The sequence below is a fragment of the Lates calcarifer genome, linkage group LG18, assembly GCF_001640805.2.
Source record: "Lates calcarifer isolate ASB-BC8 linkage group LG18, TLL_Latcal_v3, whole genome shotgun sequence".
NCBI lineage: Eukaryota > Metazoa > Chordata > Actinopteri > Centropomidae > Lates > Lates calcarifer.
Window position 1 is genome coordinate 14279115 of NC_066850.1, and position 23474 is coordinate 14302588.

General features: G+C 39.9%; 2 protein-coding genes and 1 long non-coding RNA gene across 22 annotated transcripts in view; 2 read left to right on the forward strand and 1 right to left on the reverse strand.

Annotated features, from left to right (window-relative positions):
- LOC127143557 (uncharacterized) overlaps positions 1-12153 on the forward strand; it is a 41938-nt gene extending 29785 nt beyond the window's left edge. For all 3 annotated transcript variants that reach the window (XR_007815099.1, XR_007815101.1, XR_007815100.1), the window contains one exon: positions 11828-12153. This is a non-coding gene — a long non-coding RNA (uncharacterized LOC127143557). The remainder of the gene's footprint in view (positions 1-11827) is intronic.
- Positions 1-12912, reverse strand: part of rerg (RAS-like, estrogen-regulated, growth inhibitor) — a 39034-nt gene extending 26122 nt beyond the window's left edge. Inside the window, exons 1-2 of one of the 4 annotated variants that reach the window (XM_018702853.2) lie at positions 12622-12912; positions 4437-4568 (exon numbers count right to left, since the gene is read on the reverse strand). In XM_018702853.2, the coding sequence (XP_018558369.1) occupies positions 4437-4497 (61 nt within the window). In that variant the 5' untranslated portion in view covers positions 4498-4568; positions 12622-12912. Of the gene's footprint in view, positions 1-4436; positions 4572-12507 lie in introns of all 4 variants that reach the window. The other 3 variants (XM_018702852.2, XM_018702851.2, XM_018702850.2) reach the window with 3 other exon arrangements.
- Positions 12913-15845: 2933 nt separating this feature from the next.
- Positions 15846-23474, forward strand: part of plxnc1 (plexin C1) — a 49473-nt gene continuing 41844 nt past the window's right edge. For 3 of the 15 annotated variants that reach the window (XM_051077826.1, XM_051077825.1, XM_051077828.1), the window contains exons 1-4: positions 15852-16241; positions 17512-17634; positions 19393-19527; positions 19795-19895. In XM_051077826.1, the coding sequence (XP_050933783.1) occupies positions 15909-16241; positions 17512-17634; positions 19393-19527; positions 19795-19895 (692 nt within the window). In that variant the 5' untranslated portion in view covers positions 15852-15908. Of the gene's footprint in view, positions 16242-17511; positions 17635-19392; positions 19528-19794; positions 19896-19971; positions 20078-20165; positions 20332-20925; positions 21029-21131; positions 21208-22475; positions 22518-22648; positions 22780-23210; positions 23391-23474 lie in introns of all 15 variants that reach the window. The other 12 variants (XM_051077823.1, XM_051077824.1, XM_051077821.1 and 9 more) reach the window with 5 other exon arrangements.

Sequence of the window (23474 nt, forward strand, 5' to 3'; positions counted from 1 at the left end):
TCTGAGCCATTTTCTTATCAGTAAATGTCTTGTTCCTTTATAGCTGCCATGACACAACCGTAATTCATCAACAGGAAAAATACAAATAAAGAGCATGAAGGTAAAACATAATGCGTCTCCCCTGCAGCAAAGCATTAGGAGACATGACTAGAACCTTTTAATGTGATGGAAAGGGGAAAAAAGGCAGATCCATGTGGTGCTACTATCATTTAGTGCTTTCATGGTGAAGGAGTATGATCTTCATTTTCCAATCATCAGTATTTACTATATTTCATCACAGTGAAAAACAGACTCTAAACTCGGGAAAACACAGATTTGAGGATTTTTGCATTACTTCTCAAACCAACACAGTAGCTGTCTGTCCAGCATTGTGTTTGTTTTTGTCTTGCTGCCTGCCCTCTGAATGATGTTTACATCATGCAGGAGACCAGCAGGTACATTAAGGTGATTCATGGTCCCTTCCCAGTGTTGAAATTGGTTAACAGTAGTACTTTAGAGGCAGTCACATGTTGGCGTGCTCCTTTGTTATTGTTCTGCTTTCTGGCTGTCAGACAGGCTGAGAGTTGGTTGGATGTTTGAGGATCGACGAGACATTTTACAAGCCGGCACTTTGCACCCCATAAAATCAGTTTCCCTAAAGAACATTCTGCCATCTTTCAGAGTACACTTTTCACTGCATGTGAATGTGTATTTGTGTTTTCCCAGCAATAAACAGCCACATTTTAGTCAGGGATTGTAATCTAATTATTTTTATTTGTATTATAATTATAACTGACAAAAGTACTTCATCAAATTCAAAACAATTTTAAAAACATCACCACTGCTGGTGCAGTGGTACAATGGGTTTTTCAAAGCTTTTTTGGTGAGAATAGCGTCCTGCTGCCAAGACAAAGCTGATGAGAATGGTGAGCGTGAACCACAACAGTAAAGTTACAAATAGTAATTTCATCCTTTGTTGAAATAAATGTATTGATTAGTGCAGCTTTAAATTTCAACAAAATATGCCATTCCATGCTAGCCTCGTCTCTACAAGAGCAGCTTTAATGACATTACATTTACCTTATTTACCAAAAAGCCTTGCCAGTATGTATGTCATTTTGTGGTATCAACTCTGTGTGAGTGTGTGTGTAGATGTGCGTGTTAGCAGGAACCTAGTTGGAGTTACAGTAATTGGACAAATTTAACCTATTTCCTAGACCCCGGTTTCCCTCTGCTGAGTCAATAACCCACAAGGTTTCAAAGTGCCAGAGCAACCGCACTCAACATAATGCACTCTGCTCTATATTAGCGCTGGATCGCTCTGCAGGAGTCCAGGTCAGACCATCACGAAGAGCCCGGTTTACCCTCAACGACGCCAAGACGCCCAGTGGGTCTGCTGCCACTCATTAGGTACACATTTTTTCCACACAGCAGGGGCACAAAACAGCTACTAAAACACAACTACACTGAGGTCCAACTAAAACAAGAACCCTCAGCATCACAACTGCTGTGTAAAATAAGAATGGAAACATTTGTGGATGGAGAACAAATATTGAATAGTAAATAAGAAATATTGTCCAAGCTGAACCAAGTATTCAAAGTCTGAAGCTGTTGATAAATGAGCTCCATGATAAAGAGCATGTAGTACTGTATGTTTGATTTATATGTCTTGTTCAAGGCTGATATTGATACAGATTCTGTTTTGTAATGAAGCTGACAAATTGATTGCCAGATGTGGCAACAATTCCCATTGCTTGATATTTGGTATTTTTTCTTAAGAGTGCAGATTTGCCACTGAAAAAGCATTTAGACCATCATGTATGATAGATGAACCTGTGATTTATGGGACAGTGGTGATGTTCATTTAAAGAACATAATGTATGTGGATAATTATTGGATGGATTTACATTAAATGTGGTACAGACACTCATGGTCTTAGAGGATGAATCGTAATGACTTCAGAGATCCCCTGACTTTTTTCTAGCACCACCATGACGTTGCCATATTTTGTCTTTAAGTGAAATCATCATCATGAAAATTGGATGCCCTTTACAATTTTGAAATGCTTATTTTGTTGGACCAAGTGTCCAAAAAATCATATTTCCGATGATATAGTACAGAAAATAATAGAAAATCCTCAAGAAGAATTGCTGCTTAATAATCAACTTAAAATTATCAATTATCAAAACTGATTAACTTTCTGTTATTTGGCTAAATGAGTTGTCACCTTAGCACAATTGCTTTATTAGATAAAATGTGACATGAAAATATCTGAACCCCTCCTCCACATGGAGGTCAAAGATCAGCTACATTATAGCTCATTTCAGGAATTTGGCATCTTGATCAAGGACACCTCAGATGAGTGGGTAGGTGGGATGTTGGTCTTTGGCCTTGTGTTTAAAACACAGAGTCTCTCTAATTGCTAGAACACTTGGTGTACAGTCTCTTTAGCTTAAATGGAAGAACAGGTAATAGGGATTTTATTCATATAGGAGAGAGCTCACTAAGACACACCAGAAGGGTCAAAACAACATGTAAAGTCTGTGTTTATTTTTTCCTCCCTGACATATTGTACATGCAGTGAGAGTATAATTTACAGCTCAAGTCCAGATGTTTGCCAGTTGTGGAGAAAGCTGATTCATTAGCATCTGTGGGCTTCCACTAAAGAGCTATGTTTAGATGAGAGCCGTTTATTGTTAAAGGGATCACAGAGACTACGTGTAGCTTCAGAAGTGACAACAATGACGCCTACTTTGCTGTGTGTCTGTTTTGTGCATTAAAAAGAGCAAAGGGAGGCATGCGGGTGACAGGAGAGGATCAGGCAACTGCAGAGCTGCATGAAGCAAGTGTCCATGTGAAAATCAATGTTCATGTGGAAGGGGAGGTAGTCTGTATTTGAAGAGTTTTCCAGGTAGCAAATAACGAGTTTATCACCACAACTCGACAACATGCAGGTTGAAAACTAGACTGTTGACACCGTTGTTGGACTTGATACTTTTCAGTTAATTTTCTCTGTTCTTCCACACTAGTTTTTTCAGCCATAAGTCCTGGCCCCCTTTGTGACCTTCGTCAAGTAATGTTCCATATACAAACTGTAACAGTTGATCAGTTGCACCAGATAGAAATATCTCAGCAAATGCTGACCAGTTTGCCAAAATTTGACAAATGTTCATTGTCTCCAGAGGATGAATCTTGCTGAATTTAGTGATCGCCTGACCTTTTCTGTAGCACCACCATGAGTGTTGTGTGGTTTAGGCTGAAATATCTAAACAACTATGTGTACAACTAATTTATCACTCAGGGCAGAAATCTGTGAGATAATGTAGAATACCTTGGAAGATGTAACCCACTGCTAGATAACCTGTAAAAAAATGTACATTTTAACTTTTCCCCTAAGGTTTGTGTAGGGAAGGCTATGTAACTGAATCATGGAGTAAGCTTGAACAATAACCTAATCAAGCATTTTTACAATTTCAAACGAGAACACGAGGAAGGCTACAGAGCAGGAAGTCTCAGTAAAAAGCAGCAGTGTTGAAGGATCAGGGCAGATGACAACTCATCAAGATGACTGACAGGTTTGAGGGGGATGAACTCTTTGTAAGTAAGGAGGAGATGGGCAGGGCTAACAACGCACTTCTTAAGGTTCAGGGAGAAAAGCTGCAGATTGCAAGTTTCAAGCTCTCGGTTTCCCGAACAAGGTTTCAGTCTCATGTCAGACACCGTCAGCCTCACTGCCATGTTTTACAACCGCACTCCTTTCAGCTGAAGGTTATGAACTCCTCAGTCATTATACTTTTCAGTATAGTACTTGAGTTCACCTCCCCAGGCATTTTAATGGCCTCCTTCAACATGGAGGAGATCCTGAAGTATGTTTTCGAACAGCTGATTGCAACACAGAAGCAATCTGTCTTGATTTGCAGCCAGCAGGAAACACATGGTCCATGTTATTGTCTTAGCTACTGGAGAAAACATATAGGGCGCCAGCTGAGGCCGAGCTGCTGCTGCTGCTGCTTACAGAGGAATGCTGAAACCAAATGATAATCACTCAACAGACTTATCTGTGGGAGTCAAGGTATTTAAGTCAGACCAAAAACAACCTCCTACTGTAATGTTGACTACGCAAACAAACTGAGAACGAGGCAAAATTATGGCAAGTATAAAACTGCAGACAGAATGATGGAGGAAAACATTAGAAAGCAGAGGTCATGGTGAGACACACAGAGGCAAGAGAAATGAGGCAGAAAGAAATAAAAACACGCACAACCTGAACACTGGAGGTACACAGCTGCATGTTTAAGTCCTTCAAATGTTGCCTGGAAATGGATTTAAAATCAATCTAAGCAAAGTTAAGGGTAGAGATCTGTTTACAGTCTGACAGAAATTAACTGAAGATTTTGAGAGAAATGAGAGAAGAACAGCACATGGACACAAATGAAGACATACATGCAGCAGTTTACCTGACTTGCCCACCCCCGCTCTGCCGAAGACGGCCAGCTTCACCTCTGGGCTTTTGGCCATGACAGCAGCTGCGACCAGCAAAGCTCAGCGAGCCAATCAGTGAGCTCCGAGGTCAGCCATCCATCCAGCAGCTTCTGAGGAAATATGTGGGAGAAAGCTTATATGTGACAATGCATTTTTACTTCTTGATGCTACAGAACATTTCAACACCAACAACCCGACTGTTTTGTCTGCATAGAGTGCAGAATTGTCCTTTTTGCTGGTCATTTTTCTTGAAGGTATTTCTACTTTTAGAACAGCAAAGGATGTTTCTCTTCCACCACAGTTTGTGAGTCATTCAGTGATTTCTTAATGCCCTCAAGCAATCTGGACTCAAATTAGCAGACATGTTAGGCTATGAGTGATTGGACTGAAAAAGGAACACAGTCAGGTATATCAGGATAGACTTACCCTGACCCCTAGGAGTTTATGTACTGCTAATTAATGTGACTTAAATGGCATGACATTTCTGACATTTATGTGGTTGTAAATCAATAGTATATAAACATGGTTTCTAGGGGACTGAGTTGGAGAAAAAGTGTGTGAGAGGGTTGGGTTCCTGGCTAGGCTGATGGGATTGTTCTATCTAAGTGAGAATGGGTACAAGCAGTTTTGCGATTTTGGTAATGACAGACACCAGTGCAGTCCTGGCACAGCATGGCTCAATCCAGAGAAGAGGATGAAGTACAGTGACTACACTGTTCATACAGTATGTAGGGCATCAATAACAGCCAGTTCAATTAATCACTTTTTAGCATGAATATAAATCATCTCAAATATGAGGCAAATAATGTCCCTTCCTGTTGGTGCCCAAAGAGCCAACTGTCCAAAGCAAGTAAAAATGGTAAGGCCTCTTTTGCTGGTTAGAGTTTCCACAGTTACTTCAGTCGTTCCACTGACTGCCATTTTCTGCTACCTGGAAAGAGCTACTAATAGCTACCAGGAAAAACAAAAGTGCTGTCCTCTGTTTTGGTTGTGCAACACCATACCAAGTTCAACCTCTTCACGTTCGCCCTTCACGTTCGTGCAGGGGCTACTGCTGGAAATACTTGTATGCGTTGGTGGACGCACTTCCTTTGTGCTGTAAATCAAGCTGTCATCTGGTGGCAGCCAGAATTTCATAGTGAAAACTAAGCTTATAGTGGTGTCACAGTGATGGTGTCATTATTCTATATGTGTTGTTTAATTAACATTTACTTCATAATGGAAAAGTGAAAATCTATTGCCACTTTAATTTTGAAATATTTATCATAGAAATGGTTGTTTAAATGATTTTGAACAAAATCATGTTTGAAAAGTGAAAATGTGGAAATGTGTGTCAGGTCTAATACCAAAAAAAAAGAATAACATTTCATAATTTTGTGACTTTCTGACTATATCAGAAAAATATTAAACATACTAATATTCTGATACTTATTTCAGCCAGAAAGTAATAATCAAGCATATGTTTTGCTATTTTTTCCTGAGTTGAATCACTTTTCGAGGATGAATGATGTCATATTGGGTTACATTTTCATGTGTCCAGTAATGAGAAGTAGAGGAACCTTCCTTTGTGGAATAGATGCCAGTTTGGAGTGTAGAAACCTGCAGAAAAGGTCCACTTATATTGCTTAAATAAAGGTGCCCACATTGTGTTAGTTATGTGCAGCACTTTGAGCAGCATATTCCTGACATTAAATACTGTAGATGAAACATACACTGTATCCTTTCTGCTGCTCCTTTGGCTACAGAAATTTAATTAGCTGAAGGTGACAGACATCACACACCCCTGACTGTCCCTCTCCAGAGACAAAGATCACAGCTCAGTAAGGTCTCAGTTTGAAACACCAAAATCAGCAGTATGTAGTACAGAGACAGTAGTGTCAGTGTGTTCGGAGTTGTTGACCTCGTATCTGGGATTTTTCATGCAGGTGTGCGAAAGATGCAAAAGGCTGATAAATAGAGCAGAAGACAGGCGGAGCAGGGAGGCGTAGAGGAAAGCATGCATACAGCTGAAATTGGCTGTTCAAAAAGAAAACACAACTGCAGCCCGGTTAAACAACCAAGCACAGGTCTGTTTAATAAGAAAACAACCCACTGTGAAGTTATTTCACTAGATAATTAATTCAAAACCTCTGGCCCAAACACACTCTGTTTTTCTCCTGGCTGCTGCTCTAACTTTGAACCAAAAACAAGCAATAATGATAATCTAAACTGAAATCTGCATCTTCATGTTCATTTCCATTTATGAATTTGGCAGGTGCTTTTATCCAAAGTGGCAACACTCAAGCTTGAGTACAGTAGTTAGACCTTAAAGTACTAAATCTAGTCCAATAAGACAGTGAGATCAGATAAAGAAGGTGACTCCAGAGGAATCCTGACATGCACTGGCTTGAGAGTGATGCAATTCCAATTAGCAGCAATATTGACTGAGATTATACCACAGCAAACACAAAGCTGAGGCTTGTGTTTTCATTTCATTTCTGCAGTGGTTGCAGCAGCCTCTCTAACTTGAGGGTTATTATGTTGAACCAGTGCAGTGTCACAACAAAAAAAATCCTGATTAGAATATGACCGACACATATCATGTTGACTCATTTGAAATTTAACAAAAACAGACATGGCACACAACTTTGTCTTGTGAAACTCAGCTGACCTACATGACTGCTTTGAACTGACAATAACAATTTGAACCTGTCATTGGCAAAAACAAGCACTTTAGTGGACGTACTGCATGTGGTTTGAATGTGTACACAGGTTTATTCTGAGCTTTACAGTTCCCATCAGGCTGATCAGGATCATTTTAAATACTAGAGTGCAACTGTATGCAACATGTATGTCCTGTTTTTCTGCAGAAAGTTTTAGTCAGTTAGGACACTACGTGTTAAACAACAGCATTAACTGGGAACTGAACTTGTATTGTTACTTTTATTGTGTTAGACACTATAATGAAACAAGAAGTGATTCCAGGTGATAAAATATTGGCTGTGAAACTTTTTTGGCAATCATGACAACCAATTTATCTTCTTCTGATATATATATCAGTTATGTTTGTGAAAAGATCTATTAGGAGTTGCTGTTGTGTAAATTTACTACATAGGGAAAATCTCTTCACTCTGCTCTCTGATAGTCTCTGTTGGATGAAATGAGATATGGCAAGAAAAATGGGAGAAAATAGAAAACAGATCACAGGTTCAGCACACTCTGTCCAGTCAAATAAAAGCTGAAAAATGTGTTTGGGTGTGTGTCAGTGCCAGAGACATGTTAGCCAGCTTCACACTGGCTGAATTTATGAAGTGGCCAACTTCCAGTTTTCTCCTCCCTCATCCACAGCACACACACACACATACATACGCACCCAGGGTTTAAGCTAACCTTTTGTACCAACACACACATGCCCATATATGGTGCGACTGTGTGCCGCTTGATGTGGCTCAAGTGGCGGTCGATCATCAATCTCCCTCAGCAAGGGTCATCATAGCAGCCGTCAGCATCTTTAAATATTTTTGTTTTTATCATTATTAATGTGAATGCATTTCTACCAACCAGACAGCACAGTCAAAACAGTGAATGATATTGTTATACTGCTGTAATAATAATAATAACTGCGACAACAGCAACACTTTGTTCTCTATTCAGTTTAGTTTAAGGTGCAAGCACAAAATCACTGTGGGACATGGAGGGGGTCATGTCCCCTCCCCAGTATATGAAAAATGGCAACTTGTCCCCCAAGTATTTGTCATGACAAGTCATCAAATGCAAATGCTGAATGTTCTCTGAACTCTCTTCAGTTATTAATAGAGCTGTAGTCAACCAAAGAAAATGTTGGTTGACTGAAATCGTATGTACTCTTCAACCAATTGATTGGCAAAATAAATACATGCATCTTATCTCTAAATTAACTAAACTGGCCTCAGTGCTCTCTACCTGGTAGCCTTATCCTAAATTAATTATACATAAACATAAAAAGCTTGTATTTGTAGCATATCAAATCATGATTAGACCAAACATAGTGAAATATTGGCAATTCTGGTATGTTCACACTTAAAGCTTTAAACAAGTGTTAAACACAGAAGTTAAGTGAGCGACCTAACACAGACAGACAGATGAGCTGTTTAGAGAGAAGTTTACACTCAACCTTTCGTTCATCTGGTTTAGCAAAATGCAGCCCCACTGAAGACTTCTTTGACATGGTGTCAGTTAGTTTGGAGCCAACTCTGGGTAAACATTGAGTAAATGTTAACCTTGCAGTTTCCATTAGGTTGGGTGAGTTCAAAGTTGTGAAAACAACCCCCATTTTCACAAGTGGTCTGTCCCTCCCACCGCTGAAGATAATGGATTAATCCTGGAGGACTATTGATGTAACACTTTTCTCCTTAAGAAACCGACCATTGCCCAACCAGTGGGAATTTGGTCAGACAAGAGCACATTGAATATGAATGTAATAGTAGCAGCCCACATAAACAGCTTGCATGGCTCTTCTCTGTTACAACAGACTTGTAATTATTTTTTTGTTTAGCTGTCCTCCTGCCTGGTTTCTTGCTTTTATGTAGTTGCTTACTCTCGCTATCTGTTTTACATCTCACACATATTACTGTAAGCAGACACACACACACACACACACACACACACACACACACACACACACACCACTGTAGTGATCCCTCGCTCTCCTACGCAGCAGCAGGGAAACACCAGTGAGAGAGGAGGAAGAGGAAAACACAGCAGTGTCTCCCTACTGACAGGGTCATTCTTCTTCACATTTAGCCATTTATGGCCTCCACCCACTCCACCCATCATCCTGACTCTTTCCCTCTCTGTTTCACTGGCATACAGACCATCATGAAATGAAGTCACAGGACAAACATCTGGAACTTTCTGCTTGAGGACAGAGCAAGTCTAGCAGAGCAACTACAATTAAAAAGTGCAAACACAGCACACACACCCAACACAACAAGAATAGAATATGTTGTGACTGCTTGGATCCGAGACAAAAATAACATACCACAGTGCTACAATTCCAACCAAAGACAAAAGGACAATTACAATGATATGGTAAAACACAAAGCTCCTGAAAAAAAGATTTACTGCATCAGAGATCCAAGAAAAACAGTACCACTGTACACCAGTAGCTGGATGTATGTATTTAAAGGACCAGTCCAGTATTTTGGTAAACACACACATGCTTGTCTGCTGCCTTTGCATGGTAGTTAAGACACTATCACCTTTATCTTAGCTTTGTCTAGTCCAAAAATAGACACATTGACTGCAGGTTGTCAGGTGACGCCTTTAGTTGCTGGACACAACATATTTTCAACCTATAACTGCACATAAAACCATGATTTGATATTGTTGTTCTCAGCTGGATGTTAGTATGACAGTGAACAATTTTCAAAAAATGTTGGCCTGTCTGCGTCAAGAAACAGGCCATAAATGAGAGCTGCTATTCAGATGTTCAAAGTGACAGATCATTGTCTTGGACTAATTGTCTGTCTCTGAACATTAAAAGAATAGTTCAACATTTTTTGGGACTGTGCTTATTAACTTTTTAAGTCTGATAGCTACATGAGAAGATTGATTACTTTCATGTCTGTGTGCTAAATATGAAGCTAAAGCCGAGAGACAGCTAGCTTAGTTTGGCATGAACGCTGAAATGCTAAATCTCACTGATGAGCGCATTATATCTCATTTGTCTAATCAGTACAAAACATGAAAAGTGTAAAAATGACAAGTTGTGGTTTAATATGCTAGGCTACTTCTTGGCCGGGTTATCATGCCAAGCTAACTGAACAGAGTCGGGCTAGCTGGCTGTACCCCCCTGTTTCCAGTCTTTATGCTAAGCTAACCAATTCCTGGCTGTAGCTTTATAGTTAACATAAAGGTGTGTGAGTGTTATCAGTCTTCTCGTGTAACTCAGCAAGATTTAAGCAAAACTAACTACACTGCTACAGTACAAACTGAATACAAGTATCACCTTTACCAAGTAATAGCGAAGTTGCTACAAGACAGAACAGTAAAAGTACAGCTATATTACTGCTTTTCAGGCTGAAGCCAAAGGATACCAACTGTGACATAAAACATGCCTCTATGTTTAGACTGAATTTGATGGACATTCTACTGTATAATCAGGCGTTTCATCCTAATAAATTATAACATATTTGTCTACATACTCAGCCCAACACAAAAACTGTTCTGTGTTACTTTTGTGAAAGGAAAAAATGAGAACAATAGACCTGATACCCTCTATTGAGAATCCACTGCCTTTTTTTTTTTTTTTTTTACCCATAGACCTCTGATGTACAGGGACTCCATCCAAACTGTCAAACTGGGCACGTGTTTTTTTTTCCGCTGTGTGCCCAGCTGGATTTTGTGTCATTTTTACCCTGAGAAATGAATCTGGGTGGTGGTTCTGTGGTTGAGGGAGATTACAGACCTCTGAGCTCCAAACCATGGGAGGAGACCTGCTGCACCACAGGCTATAGAAAGACTGCAAACCACAGGCCTGTCATCAAAATACATACAGTGAACTGGTGCACTGCCTCTGAAGGGAAACCAGTGAAACCAGTGGGGAAAAGAATGCTGTTATGTCCTACTGAAACCTATTACCTTGCTTTTATTTTCAAAAAATATAGTAGATTTAAAGAACTAGGTGAAAATTGTGTCTTTAAAGATACTGTCCTGTTCCTACAGTTCTTTCTGCAGCTGTAAACACTTGGTGTTTTCAGCCAGCAATGACCGGTCTCTGTCAGACAGCCCTCATACTGATTGGACTTTGGACCAGTTTGGCTCTGTTTGATCATGTTTTTATCTCAAAGTCTTCTCTCTTAGAAGATATTTGTCTTTCTCTACTGATGGAGTTAAGACAAGATGTTACTCAAACCAAAAACAAAACGTGATAGGAACAGCTATTCTATGAGTCGTTAGAGGTGGAAGTATGTAAATCCTTTACTTAAGTAAAGATAGAAATACCACAGTTTGACATATACTCTGTTCTAAGTAAATTAAATTAAATTCTAAGTATAAAGTATTTGCTGGAGTTCCTGTAAACAAGCAAAAGTTACGTTTACATTAATTGTTTCAGTGTAAACATTCCAAGTAAGTGGCATAAAATGGAAATATGCAAATAAGGTTCAAATACCTCAGAACCGAACATAAGTACAGTACTTGTAAATGCAGTTATATTCCACCCCTGTGAGTCATTGCCATTGCACTTCATTAGGATCCATTATACTATTTGCACTTTATCTTGATATGTGTATGACAGATAAAAGCTGCTGTTACTTGTTGTTATTGAGGATGCTCAAGTTTCTGTTATCTGATTTCAACACTGACCTCAAACCAATCTTCATTTTTGTTGGCATTCCACCTACAGCCGTCTTGAGGACCTCACAGAGTCCCCAGGACCCCAGTTTGGCAAGCGTGTGTGTAGGATGTGCTGAGTGCCCCTAAATCCCATTGGGATGCAGGCTATTATGCAACACTCAAAGCTGCTCATGAATGCCAATTACGTCCTCGAACCCAAGAGGGGAAGGTGGAGAAAGATCAAGTAGCAAAGTAAGATTAAACTGCATGTTCATGAAGATGGAGCTGTAAATTCACAACTGTGATTGCATTAGAAAAAAAAAACTATTATTTTTACTTTGTGTGATTTATCTTCAGTTTGTTCCCATTCAATATCCCAAATGACTGACTGGAAATATTTCTCCAACTTTTTAAATTTTACTCTTCTTCCAAAAACAAAGACTTTTACTGAGATTCTGTAAAATGTAATATAAATGACCATCAAATAAAATATTGTCCATTTAAACAAGCATGAATACCAAGGACAAACGTAAATACCCATTGAAATTTCATAGAAATCTTTATGTCGTGAGAAACAGCTGCGTCTCGGAGGAATCAGAGCGTTTGACCTTCCCCAAAGGTTTCTTTCTGTTAGGAAAATATCAAACCCTCTGGCCTGACCATGGGTTTGATCGTTTCCACACCTCAGTGTCGCAGAGCGGTCTCCTGAAGGGAAGCACCTGACGTGAAAACACTGGCAGAAAGACTCACCAGAGACCGCTTAATGCAGTAATAAAATCCCGACGATGAAACGCTGATCTGGATGAGATAAATTAAAAAAGAAAAAAGTTGGCAAGTCCGCTGATCAAAAATTATGTGTCTGACCTTCGCAGATGCGGACGCAGCGCACCGCTGGATCGAGGGAGAGATGTGTACAGCTGGACGGACAGACGAGGGATGAATGGACTGATCCTGTCTGGACAGACCGAACTGCAGCTCTGACTGGGATGAATGAAGCCCTAAAACGGAGGGTCAGTGGAAATATACGGAGCGGAGCTGCTGGAGTGCCCGACACTCTGCTGCCTCTGACCGGGCTGCTGCTGCATGCCACTGCATGTCCGCAGCGAAGGTGGACAGTGACCCCTAGTGGCTGAAAGTGATAACAAAGGTTTATAATCAAGTTTTTGAATTTCCATCCACGTTGCCACTCGACTTCTCTCAAAAAGGAACCGTTTGAAAAGCTCAGTCAAACGTTAACACATTTTTCCGTACTTACTTAACCTTCTTCTTCAGTCAGTCATAATGTTTTGTTCATCTAACTAACTGCACAGTACAAAATCTTTCAGAAAATATTAACATAATGTCCAAATCTCATAAATAATTCTTTATAGATTTATCCTAATAATGTAATTCATAGTCCTGACAGACAAACTCAACTCTAGTATGTATACCCATGTAGGAGAGGACCTTGTATAACGTTCCCTAAAAAAACCTTCACAAAACATTGGGCATGTTCCTGAAATGTCCTTTATTTTTTGTTGTGAAAGTGCTGTAGTTCAAAGTCCCTATTTTTAAAGGGATGTTCCATTTTGGTTATTTTGTGGTCACATAGCAACATTACAAAGAAGATATATCGGATGTAAACAGAACATTCCCATATGGTTCTCTGATGGTCTTATGGAGATGTTTCGTGAGGACTTATGGGCCTAACCCAGTTAGAAATTGTATGTTCCCAGAATGTTCTAACATCCCCACTCATATAAAGGACATTACGTTTAGGGGGCGGCTGTGGCTCAGGAGGTAGAGCAGTCGCCCACCAGGTTGGTGGTTCGATTCCTGGCTCCCTCCCGAAGTAAGATACTGGGCAAGATACTGAACCCCAAATTGCCTCCGATGTGTCAGCACTGTATGTGTTAGCACTAATTTATAGAACTGTAAGAATGTGTGTGTGAATGGGGTGAATAGTGTGAAGTGCTTTGGGTGGTCAAAAAGTACATATATATATACATATATATATGTACTTATATATAAGTACAGTCCATTTACCTTGTACATTCCTGTTGATGTAAAGGACACTGAGGGACATTATTTGGTGAACTTACAGGGAACATTCAGGACTTTCTGTAAACTTTTAGGGGTCCATAACAATCGAACGTTCCCCCTATAGGTTTCTGTACCACATTCCCATTACATTTGTAGAACCTTTAGGGATATTACAGGAACCTTTACAGGACCAACCGATCATTTTCTTTTTTGGTTGTATTTAGGTACTTGCAATTACCTTCCTAGGACATTCAGAGAACCTTTAGTGAAATTATAGGAGTTTTTGCAGATACATTAGGGAACCTTAAAACCAAGAACGTTCTTATACAGTTAGCTGAGTAGTCAGTTTTGGTTCCATGCTGTTACTTGCCATGCTGAGTTGTCATAAAGAAAGTTTGGTAAAAGCAATTGAAGAGACTTAATTTTGCACTCCCACGAAGTCCTACACCTCCTATAATGTAACTCAGTACAGTTTCATCAGACTGAACTATCCTGAAGACTGTCCCTATAGGCAAGCAAAATAACACTGTCTCTTTACATACTGAATATTCATTTTATTTTTAATTGTTTTTATTCATTGGATCCACTCCAAATATTGTGAAAGCATCACTGATTAGGGTCATTATTTGTTGTCATCTTGCTCCCAGGTGTGGGTTAATTTCAGGTTAATGCAAAGCTGAACTTCCCCTTTTATTTCTGTAAAGTTGGACAAATCACTTAGTTTGGCACTGTCACATATACACTATGTGTAAATGAAACATTCAAACCTAACACTACATGTTGTTATGGTTGCACCATTCTATCATCAGGTGTAAATGTGCTAGTTTTCTCTTAAATTACTTTATACATGTTTCAGTAAAGTTCACCCTGACATTATTGCTGTCTTTAAAAACTGGGATCTCCGCTAGAATTTAAAATCCAATCAACATTTTGTGCCGCAGATTGCACACAGATCTAACACAATAGAATATCGACCTGTTGTTTCTTTAGCTTAGTGGCAGTCAGCGCGTCTGTTATTACATGTAAAAAATTATTTTATTTATTTTAATTCATTCCTTAATTGGGCAGTAAAATCTGAAAGGAACTATATCTGTTCCACTGCTGAAGGCTGTACAAGTTAGGAATTTGCCCGGAAGCGCACACATGTGACTGCGTACACAGGCTCTATAGAACTTTGTTAAAAACATGGTAAAGGTGAGACGAATGGAGCTGAGTGAAAACAGTAATGCTGCAAAATCACTTTATCTTAGAACCAGTTAAAAAGTCTGTTGGTTTTCGCTTTCGTTGGCGCTCCCTCCCACTTTCGACATTTCTCTTTTCAACAGAGGCGCGCTGCGCTTTTACGCACGACTCTGGTGACACTGTGGTGGAGGCAGAGCACCATGCAGGCCGTCAGTGTGTGAGCGTTTCCCAGTCAAAGCTGCCACCGCTGTAGAAGATGATCCTGCTGCCTGGTCTGTTATTTATCCTCTGGGGAGGAGCGGCTCGGTGTCTGGGGGAGGATGGAGGCTTCACTTTTGATGGAGATCTCCGCCACTTCGCCGTGACCACAAACACGGTTTACATCGCTACAGAGGAGAAGCTGTACCAGCTGAACCACGACCTGACTCTGGTCCACAGTCTGACCCTGAGAGGAATCTTGAAGGGCGGGAACCAACAGCCGGACGACGTGTCGTTTTACCGGGTTTCTGAGACGGCTTCGTGGGACGCAACTTTCAGAGTCAACGTGTTGTTGCCATTTGTTGAGAACGACACTCTGATCTGCTGCGGGGTGATCGACAAGGAGTGTGGTTACTGCGAGGTTCTGGACCTGAAGAACATCTCTAACCTTGTGCACAGGGAGAGCATCCAGGTGGGACCACTGAGGAGCAGCAACGCGTCCGTCGCGGTCTTGGTGAATCTGAAGAAGAATCCAACACAAGACACTTACATTCTGACCGGGGTACAGCAACATCAACACCAACACCGAACAGAGCAGCTGCACCTCTAATATCCAAACTGTCAACCTTCACAATACAGATGATAAACAGCTGGGAGGTATATTTTCTATCACTGATAACCATCGCAGCCCAACATTCAAAAGTAAAGGTGATGTGGAGTTTGTGGACGGATTTCAGATCAGTTCAACCATGTATCTGCTCTCCAACGTGCTCTCAAGCGCTAAAAGTAACAACGTCCGTCTCATTTGGCTTGAGGGCAAAACCAGCAAGACCCAGACTTACAGGTCTCTGCGGGGTGCGACTCTCAGTGTCTCTGAAGCTGGTGGTGAGGGGAACAGACTCCTGGCCTCCTCGGTGATCCCGGGCGGGCCCTCGGTGCTCTGGAGCGGAGTGTTCAGTGTGGACGTAGGACAGAGCAACACCGAGCTGCTGGTGTTTGACATCAGCCCCGATCTCACCGGAGAGGACGATTCAGATCCAGACTTCTGCAGTGTCTGTCCCGAAAAGACAAGTGTTACAAAGGTAAGAAGTCAGTTTGTGAAGGTTAGAAGCTTCTTTAATTCATTTGTCGGTTACTGTGACTGCACACTCATACCACGTAGCTACACTGATATAAATGTATCAAGTGTCTGTACCGCCAAGTCAAGACTGACGGTGGGTTCTTATTTTGTTTTCATATTTTTGAAAGTTTTAGCAATGACAAAAAATAAAAATCAAAGAAACCTTAACTAATTTATATGGAGTTAAAGAAGAATGTAAGACTGTGTCATATTTTACAGTACTATTATACTTCTATTAAATGACATTAGTTTGTCCCCAGGTTTTCTTTGGGGACAGAAAGCTCAAAGACTTCAACAATATCTATTAATGGAAACTATGGAGACAAACATACCTTACACAGTGTAGTTCTCTAAAAGCTTGTGTGAACAAGCAACTAAGTTTTGTTGACTTAGGTCTGGCTTTATACACATTAAAAGCAAAATGCTGCAAGATCCTGCAGGATTGTATGTGTAGGTGAAGTGAGAGGTCAGATTGTTTGGTGGTTAAATGGATTTGATGCTTTATTATGACCTATGGTTGTAGGAGACTGTGGCTGGATTACCAAAAGGACCTACAGGGCTCAGGCCCAGGGGCCTGAGATGTCAGGGGGCCCATGGGCCAGAGCTCCTGATATTTAATGTCTTCTTTGATGGTCACAGAGCTGAGTTAAAAGACACAAAATGACCATAAAGACCAACAAGATATTCAGCCTAAAAGACCATTAGAGATCTTTTGTCTCTACCCTCAGATACAGCCCATAGGAACGTACTAGCAGCATGCATACTGGACCTTTGTTGTTGTGGTTACAATAATAAACACGCAGTTAAGGTTATTAAACAGTTATGGATAAAACAACCTGTTGAAATGAACAGTGGTCTACCATACTGTGTGACAGTCCTCTTGGAGACACACCAAATAACTACAAAGAAACAAAAAGTAAGTAAAGAGACGCAAAACTCTTTCAGTCTGGGGGCCCTACATAGGAGGGGTGGGCAGGCTTTCTATCTATCTCTGCCCACGGCCCCACTGTCTCATAGTTAGGAATAAAAAGTCATGACTTAAGGTTTGTATTCAATTATATAAGATCACAACACATGTAATTAAGCTTTGAGCAGTGATATTTCAACATGAAGTGTTCTGAATACTTGTTTCCAACCTGAAATCTCTTCACTTCAGAATTCCATCAATGCTGTTTGGCTCTATAAGTGATAATAGATCTATAAGTGATAATAGATGTGTTTGTGTTTCTCAGCCAAAGACCCTGAAGCCGAAGGCAGTGCTCTTCAGACAGAACTACATGACCTCTGTGCTGGCAGTGAGGCAGAAGGCCTGGATGGTTTTCTTCATCGGGACAGGAGATGGACAGCTCATTAAGGTGTATAAGAAGTTAGAGATACAAATTAGTAACAATTTTGCTCTACTTGTTAAATAGTAAACTAGCTCATAGACGTCCTAAATCCTTCTGTTAGCGTTTTATGTAGGAAACATAATGTGTTCTTATCTCATTCCAGTAACTACACTGTAAATTTAGGGAGGGTGTTCAGATTATTCTAATTCAAAACTCTGTAAAGTATTCTAAGTGGAGAGTGTAAAATAATGTCTGGTGTGTCTTGCATCTCACTTGACTAGTTTCCTGTTCACGCCTTCTGTATTTGTTGTGTTACTTTCACATCACGTTTGCTGTCTTCTCTCCATCACATAGCTGAAAACATTAATGTCCTGCAGACGCTCTGTGAACACACACGTGACTAAAGAACAGAGAAAGTCCCACTTTAATTGGTAACAGAATCTCTAAAAAAACAGATTTTTTTTATTAAATGGCAAATATAAGACTAAAGAGAAGGAAATGGGAAAATTATGGTATACCATCATTAATGCTGTTGTTATTCAAGATAATGATGAATTATGATTACAACAATGGTGTGAGAATATTCTGTAGATGCTCTTATGTTTTTTGAAGCATCTTTAGAGTACAATTTAACAATCATGAATCCAACCTGACCAAAGCACTGTTCAGGTATGCAGAGAATGTATATATGATGCTCAAAGGATAGATTTTAGATGGGGTATCATTTTAACTCTGGTTGTGGTAGTTGCCCTCTTGAATTGTAAGAAATAACAAACCATATCAGAAGATACTCTGCTGCTGTCACCACAGGATTTAAACTGTGGCAGAAAATAAAGCTGTTACTCATACATAGTCACCCATTATATGATTTAACTAAATGAGCTAAAGCTTACTGTGTGTAGGTTAGCTGGTTACCTAGGTTAACAACCCAATGACCTTTCAAAACTATGAAGACAATAGACAACTTTTTTGTTTTAACTTGCACAATGTCATATCATTAGAATAATGACACTATTGTAGTTTAGGTTGGTTTCCTATAAGCCTTTCTTTTACTATGCAATTCTGGCAGCCACATGGCCTGAATTTACACAGAAAATTCAGTCCTCTGGGACTGAATTTATGATTTCATAATTATTTCCCATGGTCCCTGTTGCCAGTCTGACTATGGAGAGATTTCTAGGACTTGAGAGGGTTCAAAACCAGCAGTTAGTCAATATTCTACTAGATCAGTAAGTAACAAAGCCTGCCAACTAACTGACACAACCAGGTGTTTTACTCTGCCTGTATCACAGTGCTGAGATCTGGGCTCCTAGTTCAAATTGGAAATTACCACTTGGAAACACTAGGTAGGAAAGTTGTCCATTGGCACTTTAAGTTGGGTGGGTGGATGACAAATTGAAGGAAAAACCTGAAAAATAGTGGAGAAAAAGAATGACAGTGCTCCCATCCATAGGGCATAAGTATGAAAATGATACCATTTCAGATGAGTCACCAGATCTCAACCCAATCAAAAACACCCACAGGAGATGACTGATGAGTGCTGACAGCGTTCCACACCACCATAATCAAAAACCAAATAAGGGAATATCTTTTGGAAGAAAGGTGTACCATCCATCCAACAGAGTTCCAGAGATTTGTAGAATCAATGCCAATGTGCATGTAGTTGTGCCAGCTCATGGTGGACTAAGACACTCAATGTTGGGTTTTCCTTTAATTTGTCACTCATCTGGATATAAGGTCAGTTTTGATTCAACTTTATAACCAAAGCTACATTCTTGTTGTCAGCTTGCTGTAGATAAGGACTATCACACCGCCTGTCCCATGGTGCTCTACAGGGCCAATGATGATCGCCAAGTGTTTCCTAAAATACTTCTGGATCCAGTGGATCATAAACATGTGTATGTGCCATTTCAAAACCAGGTAGGTGCATTGTACAGGAGTACACATACTTATGCAGCATTTTTTGTCTCATTCCAGTAACTACATTGTAAATTTAGGGGTTGTTTTCAGATTATTCCAATTTGAAAAGTATGTAAGAGTATGTAAAATAATGTCCAGTGTGTCTTGTACCACTTTTGGTTGCAATTGATTGCCAGGTGGGTACATTGTGCATGTAGGAACAAACCTGTGTAAGACTGTGGAGAACACTAGAGGGTTTTGAATCTAAGTGTTTGTGTTGTGTTCTAGATGAAGCGTGTACCTGTGTCAAAGTGCAGCATGTACACAAATGTGCAGGAGTGTTGGTCTGCACAGGATCCACACTGTGTCTGGTGTGGCTCTAAATCAAGGTCAGAGAAACAACATCTGCATCTGACGTCTTTAAACAATTCTAAACTTGGGTTTAACAAATGTTTCTTTTCCTAGGTGCACATTTGAAGATGACTGCACAGATTCAGACTGGGTGTCCATTCCTGATGATCACCAACACAAAATAGTTTCCTACAAAGTTGAAAAGGAGCCAACTGGTCAGGTAGAGATGAAGTCAAAGGTTTTAACTCTGATCAGTTGTGTGTGTCAGTTATTTGTCCTTTAAACACTCACATCTCCACCTTTCTCAGATCAAACTGAACATCCAGACACACCTGACTGTGGGTCAGAGCGCACTGTCCAGATTCGCCTGTCAGTTCTCTGCAAGTTCCAGTGAGCTTTGTAGCAGGAGTGGCCCTCCTCCACTGTTCCCACAATGCACCTGCATCCTCTCTGATAGCAGACTTCCTGCTGGAGGTCAGTGACCTTTGAACTCCGTAAGATGATAGGAGTAGTATTGAGGAGTATTGAGTAACAATGTATTAATGAGTTTCACTCCAATACTGCATGTCAAAGTGTCTCCTAAGCATTAACCCTTATAGTAACATGATTTTCAATAAAATGAAATATTAGTGACAGGAACAATGTATACAGTAGGATACAGATATCAGTGCCTAAAAGAGGAATAGAAGAGAAACCTGTTATACAAAGCTGAATTAGTTGCCTAACATTTCTAAGATTGCCTCTGCAAAAAGCTGCTCAGCTAATTAGCTAAAACTAAAGTGGATGAGTTGGTCAGACTAAAGTTTTGCTTGCCATGCTGGCAAACAGAACTGGCATCACATGGGCAAATTCAATATTTCCACAAATCAGGTGTGTGTGTGTATTGATTTGAAACACTGCTCACAATCACACAATACAACCTAAAATACTAATGGAACAACAGCTACACCACAGACAGAAACATTATTACCAGTGGCATATAGTGTTACATAATGTGTAAACACATATCAGTGAAAACTATGACAGCCTTTTATTACTGTAATGGTCATTGGATTATTTGCATGTCAGGCCTGGCTGTCAGTGTAAAAATTAGACTTGGGACGACACAGTTATTGGAGCAATGGACGCTAACCAGCTGTTCTGATATCAGGGGACCTCCAAGCTCTGTCCTGTAAGTCCACTACCATTTTCAAGAAATCAAAGGCATTTACTGAAGACAAATAATAGCTAATGATTTTAATAATGATAGAAAGACAGATTTGTTTTCTCTTCAGGTGTCAGCAGTGTATCAAGGCTGGATGTAGCTGGAGCACAAATGGCTGTTCCTGGTCGACTGCAGGAGTTATGAGTGTAATCATTTTTTTGTTCAGTTCTGTTTGGTTTCACTGTTGGCAAATTTAATGCTTTAATTCTCTCACTCATCAGTGTCAATTTTAGTAGCAGGCAGCAACGAGAAAGTTCTGATAAACCCACTGTACACTACCTAGCCAGCACCAAATGCCAGACACACAAAATTAGATGAACATAGTTGTGGAGACATAAGTGCTAAAAGGAGAGTGCATATTGGACACAAACTCCAAATAAATGCTAATGACACTCCCTGTCACCTTGGCAACATTGCGAGGGGGAAATGTGTTTTGTAGCAGAGGCTTAAAATGATCAGAATTGTAGAATATTGTATGTAATTCCTAAGGGAAGAGGAAAAAATAGGTGTGAATGTGAAGAAAACATGACATCAACTTTTTGACACCACCTTCAAATCTAGCCATATTGTTTTAAAGAGATAAATAAAATGCTGATGTAGTTCTATGATGTGTGGAAAGGAGTAGTCTTTTGGGACTCACTCAAATAAAAATGTCCCGACACTGAAAACAAATGCTGTTAAATAAACTAAAGGCTGTAATTTTAAATTCTGACAACACGAGTTGCAGCCTGTTCAGCATCTACATGGAAATTAAATAAATAATATTCTTACCTTATTAGCTCAAGCTCCATATAGCCGATCCATATATACTGATGCACAAGCTTCTAATAGGCAACTTTGTGTCTCTATGAGCCAACTTTGAAAAATTTAAAATCAAATATAAATTAACTCAAAATTTGGAAAGGCCTTCCAGCAATATTAAAATAGATACAGTGTATAAACAACTTAAATACAGCATATTTATGTTTTGTATGTTGTCAAGTTAGCTACAAAATACCAATACAAACTGGACAAACTTAAATGTACTTGGTTTTGTAACAAAAGCCGACAGTTTATGAGGACAGGATGTGTGAGTTGTTGAATGTGGTTCACTGGGCCTAGCTGTTTATTTTCACTAATCAGCTAAGCTAACTGCTCACTAACAATCTCATTTTCATCTTCTAGACAATGAACACACACACACAGTTTCCCTGTTTTTAGCTGTTGTGCTAAGCTAGCTGAAAACACATCCCAGGTCTCCTCAGACTGTGCACTGAAATGAAACTGATATTACTCTTCTCCTCTTGCTCCTTACAATACAGCAGATATGCAATTTCTCCAAAATATCAGAGTGATCCTTTACTTAATACTGTGACAAAAAACCTGCACCTATCAGGTAGACCTGGTAATTTCTCCCCTTCTCTTCGTCCTACAGGACAGTTTAGGCCAAATAATGGAGACCGAGACGAACTTTTCTGTGAGTCTGAATCTCTTAACTCTCACGTACACTTTTTAACCTCACACCTCTTCCACATTTACCAGTGATTAAGACATCAGTAGAAGGCTATACATTGAGACTAATTATCATTGTGTCTGTTTCACTGTCAGAGGCCAGTGATCTCCTCCATCACCCCCAGTGTCGTGTCTTTCTACGGCAGAAACCATGCAGTGTTGTCAGGTCAGAACCTCAGAGATGTGACCAGAGTGAGGATCCAGACTGACGACTGCACTCTGAGAGAGTGAGTCACTTTATAGTTTCTTCATACAATATTTTCATTACATTTAACAACTCCCAAAACAACAATGAAACAAATTAAACAAAAATGAAACAATTAAGAGGAAATGATGGTGGATTTCCGTTTCCTTCAATATGTTGTCAACTTCATTTCCTAAAGCCAGAAGCTGGATTTTTGATGTGAAGTAGGCTTTTATAATTGATGAGGTTTTGTGTAAATTAGATGTAAATTTCTTCCATACCTATTAGCATCAGTATATTAGAAACTTCAGTATTTTAAGGCTGTGCAAAGACAGACACACACACATTTTCAACACACTCCACAGGTGTTTACTATTTTTACCATTTTCTAAAATGTTATATTTCAGTATTCACATTTTAATGTTATGTTAATGTATTGAACTGATTCTCTGTCGTCCTGTGTACTGTGCTCAGATCTCCTGTATGGAACAACTCAGGTGTGAGTCTGATGTTCCACATTCCCAGCACCAATATAAAAGCTGTGGCCAAAGTATGTGTTCTCCTCCCAGATGGAAGTTGCCATGGCAACACTAAAATTAACTACTGCTCCTTACTGTTCTGCACCAATATAACACCCAGCAGCACCTGGGCCAGGTATGACTTGACTGGTCAGTACTTGTTATTTCTACACAAACACAGACAGAAACAAAGAGAAAAAAGTCAAACAACAACACTGTG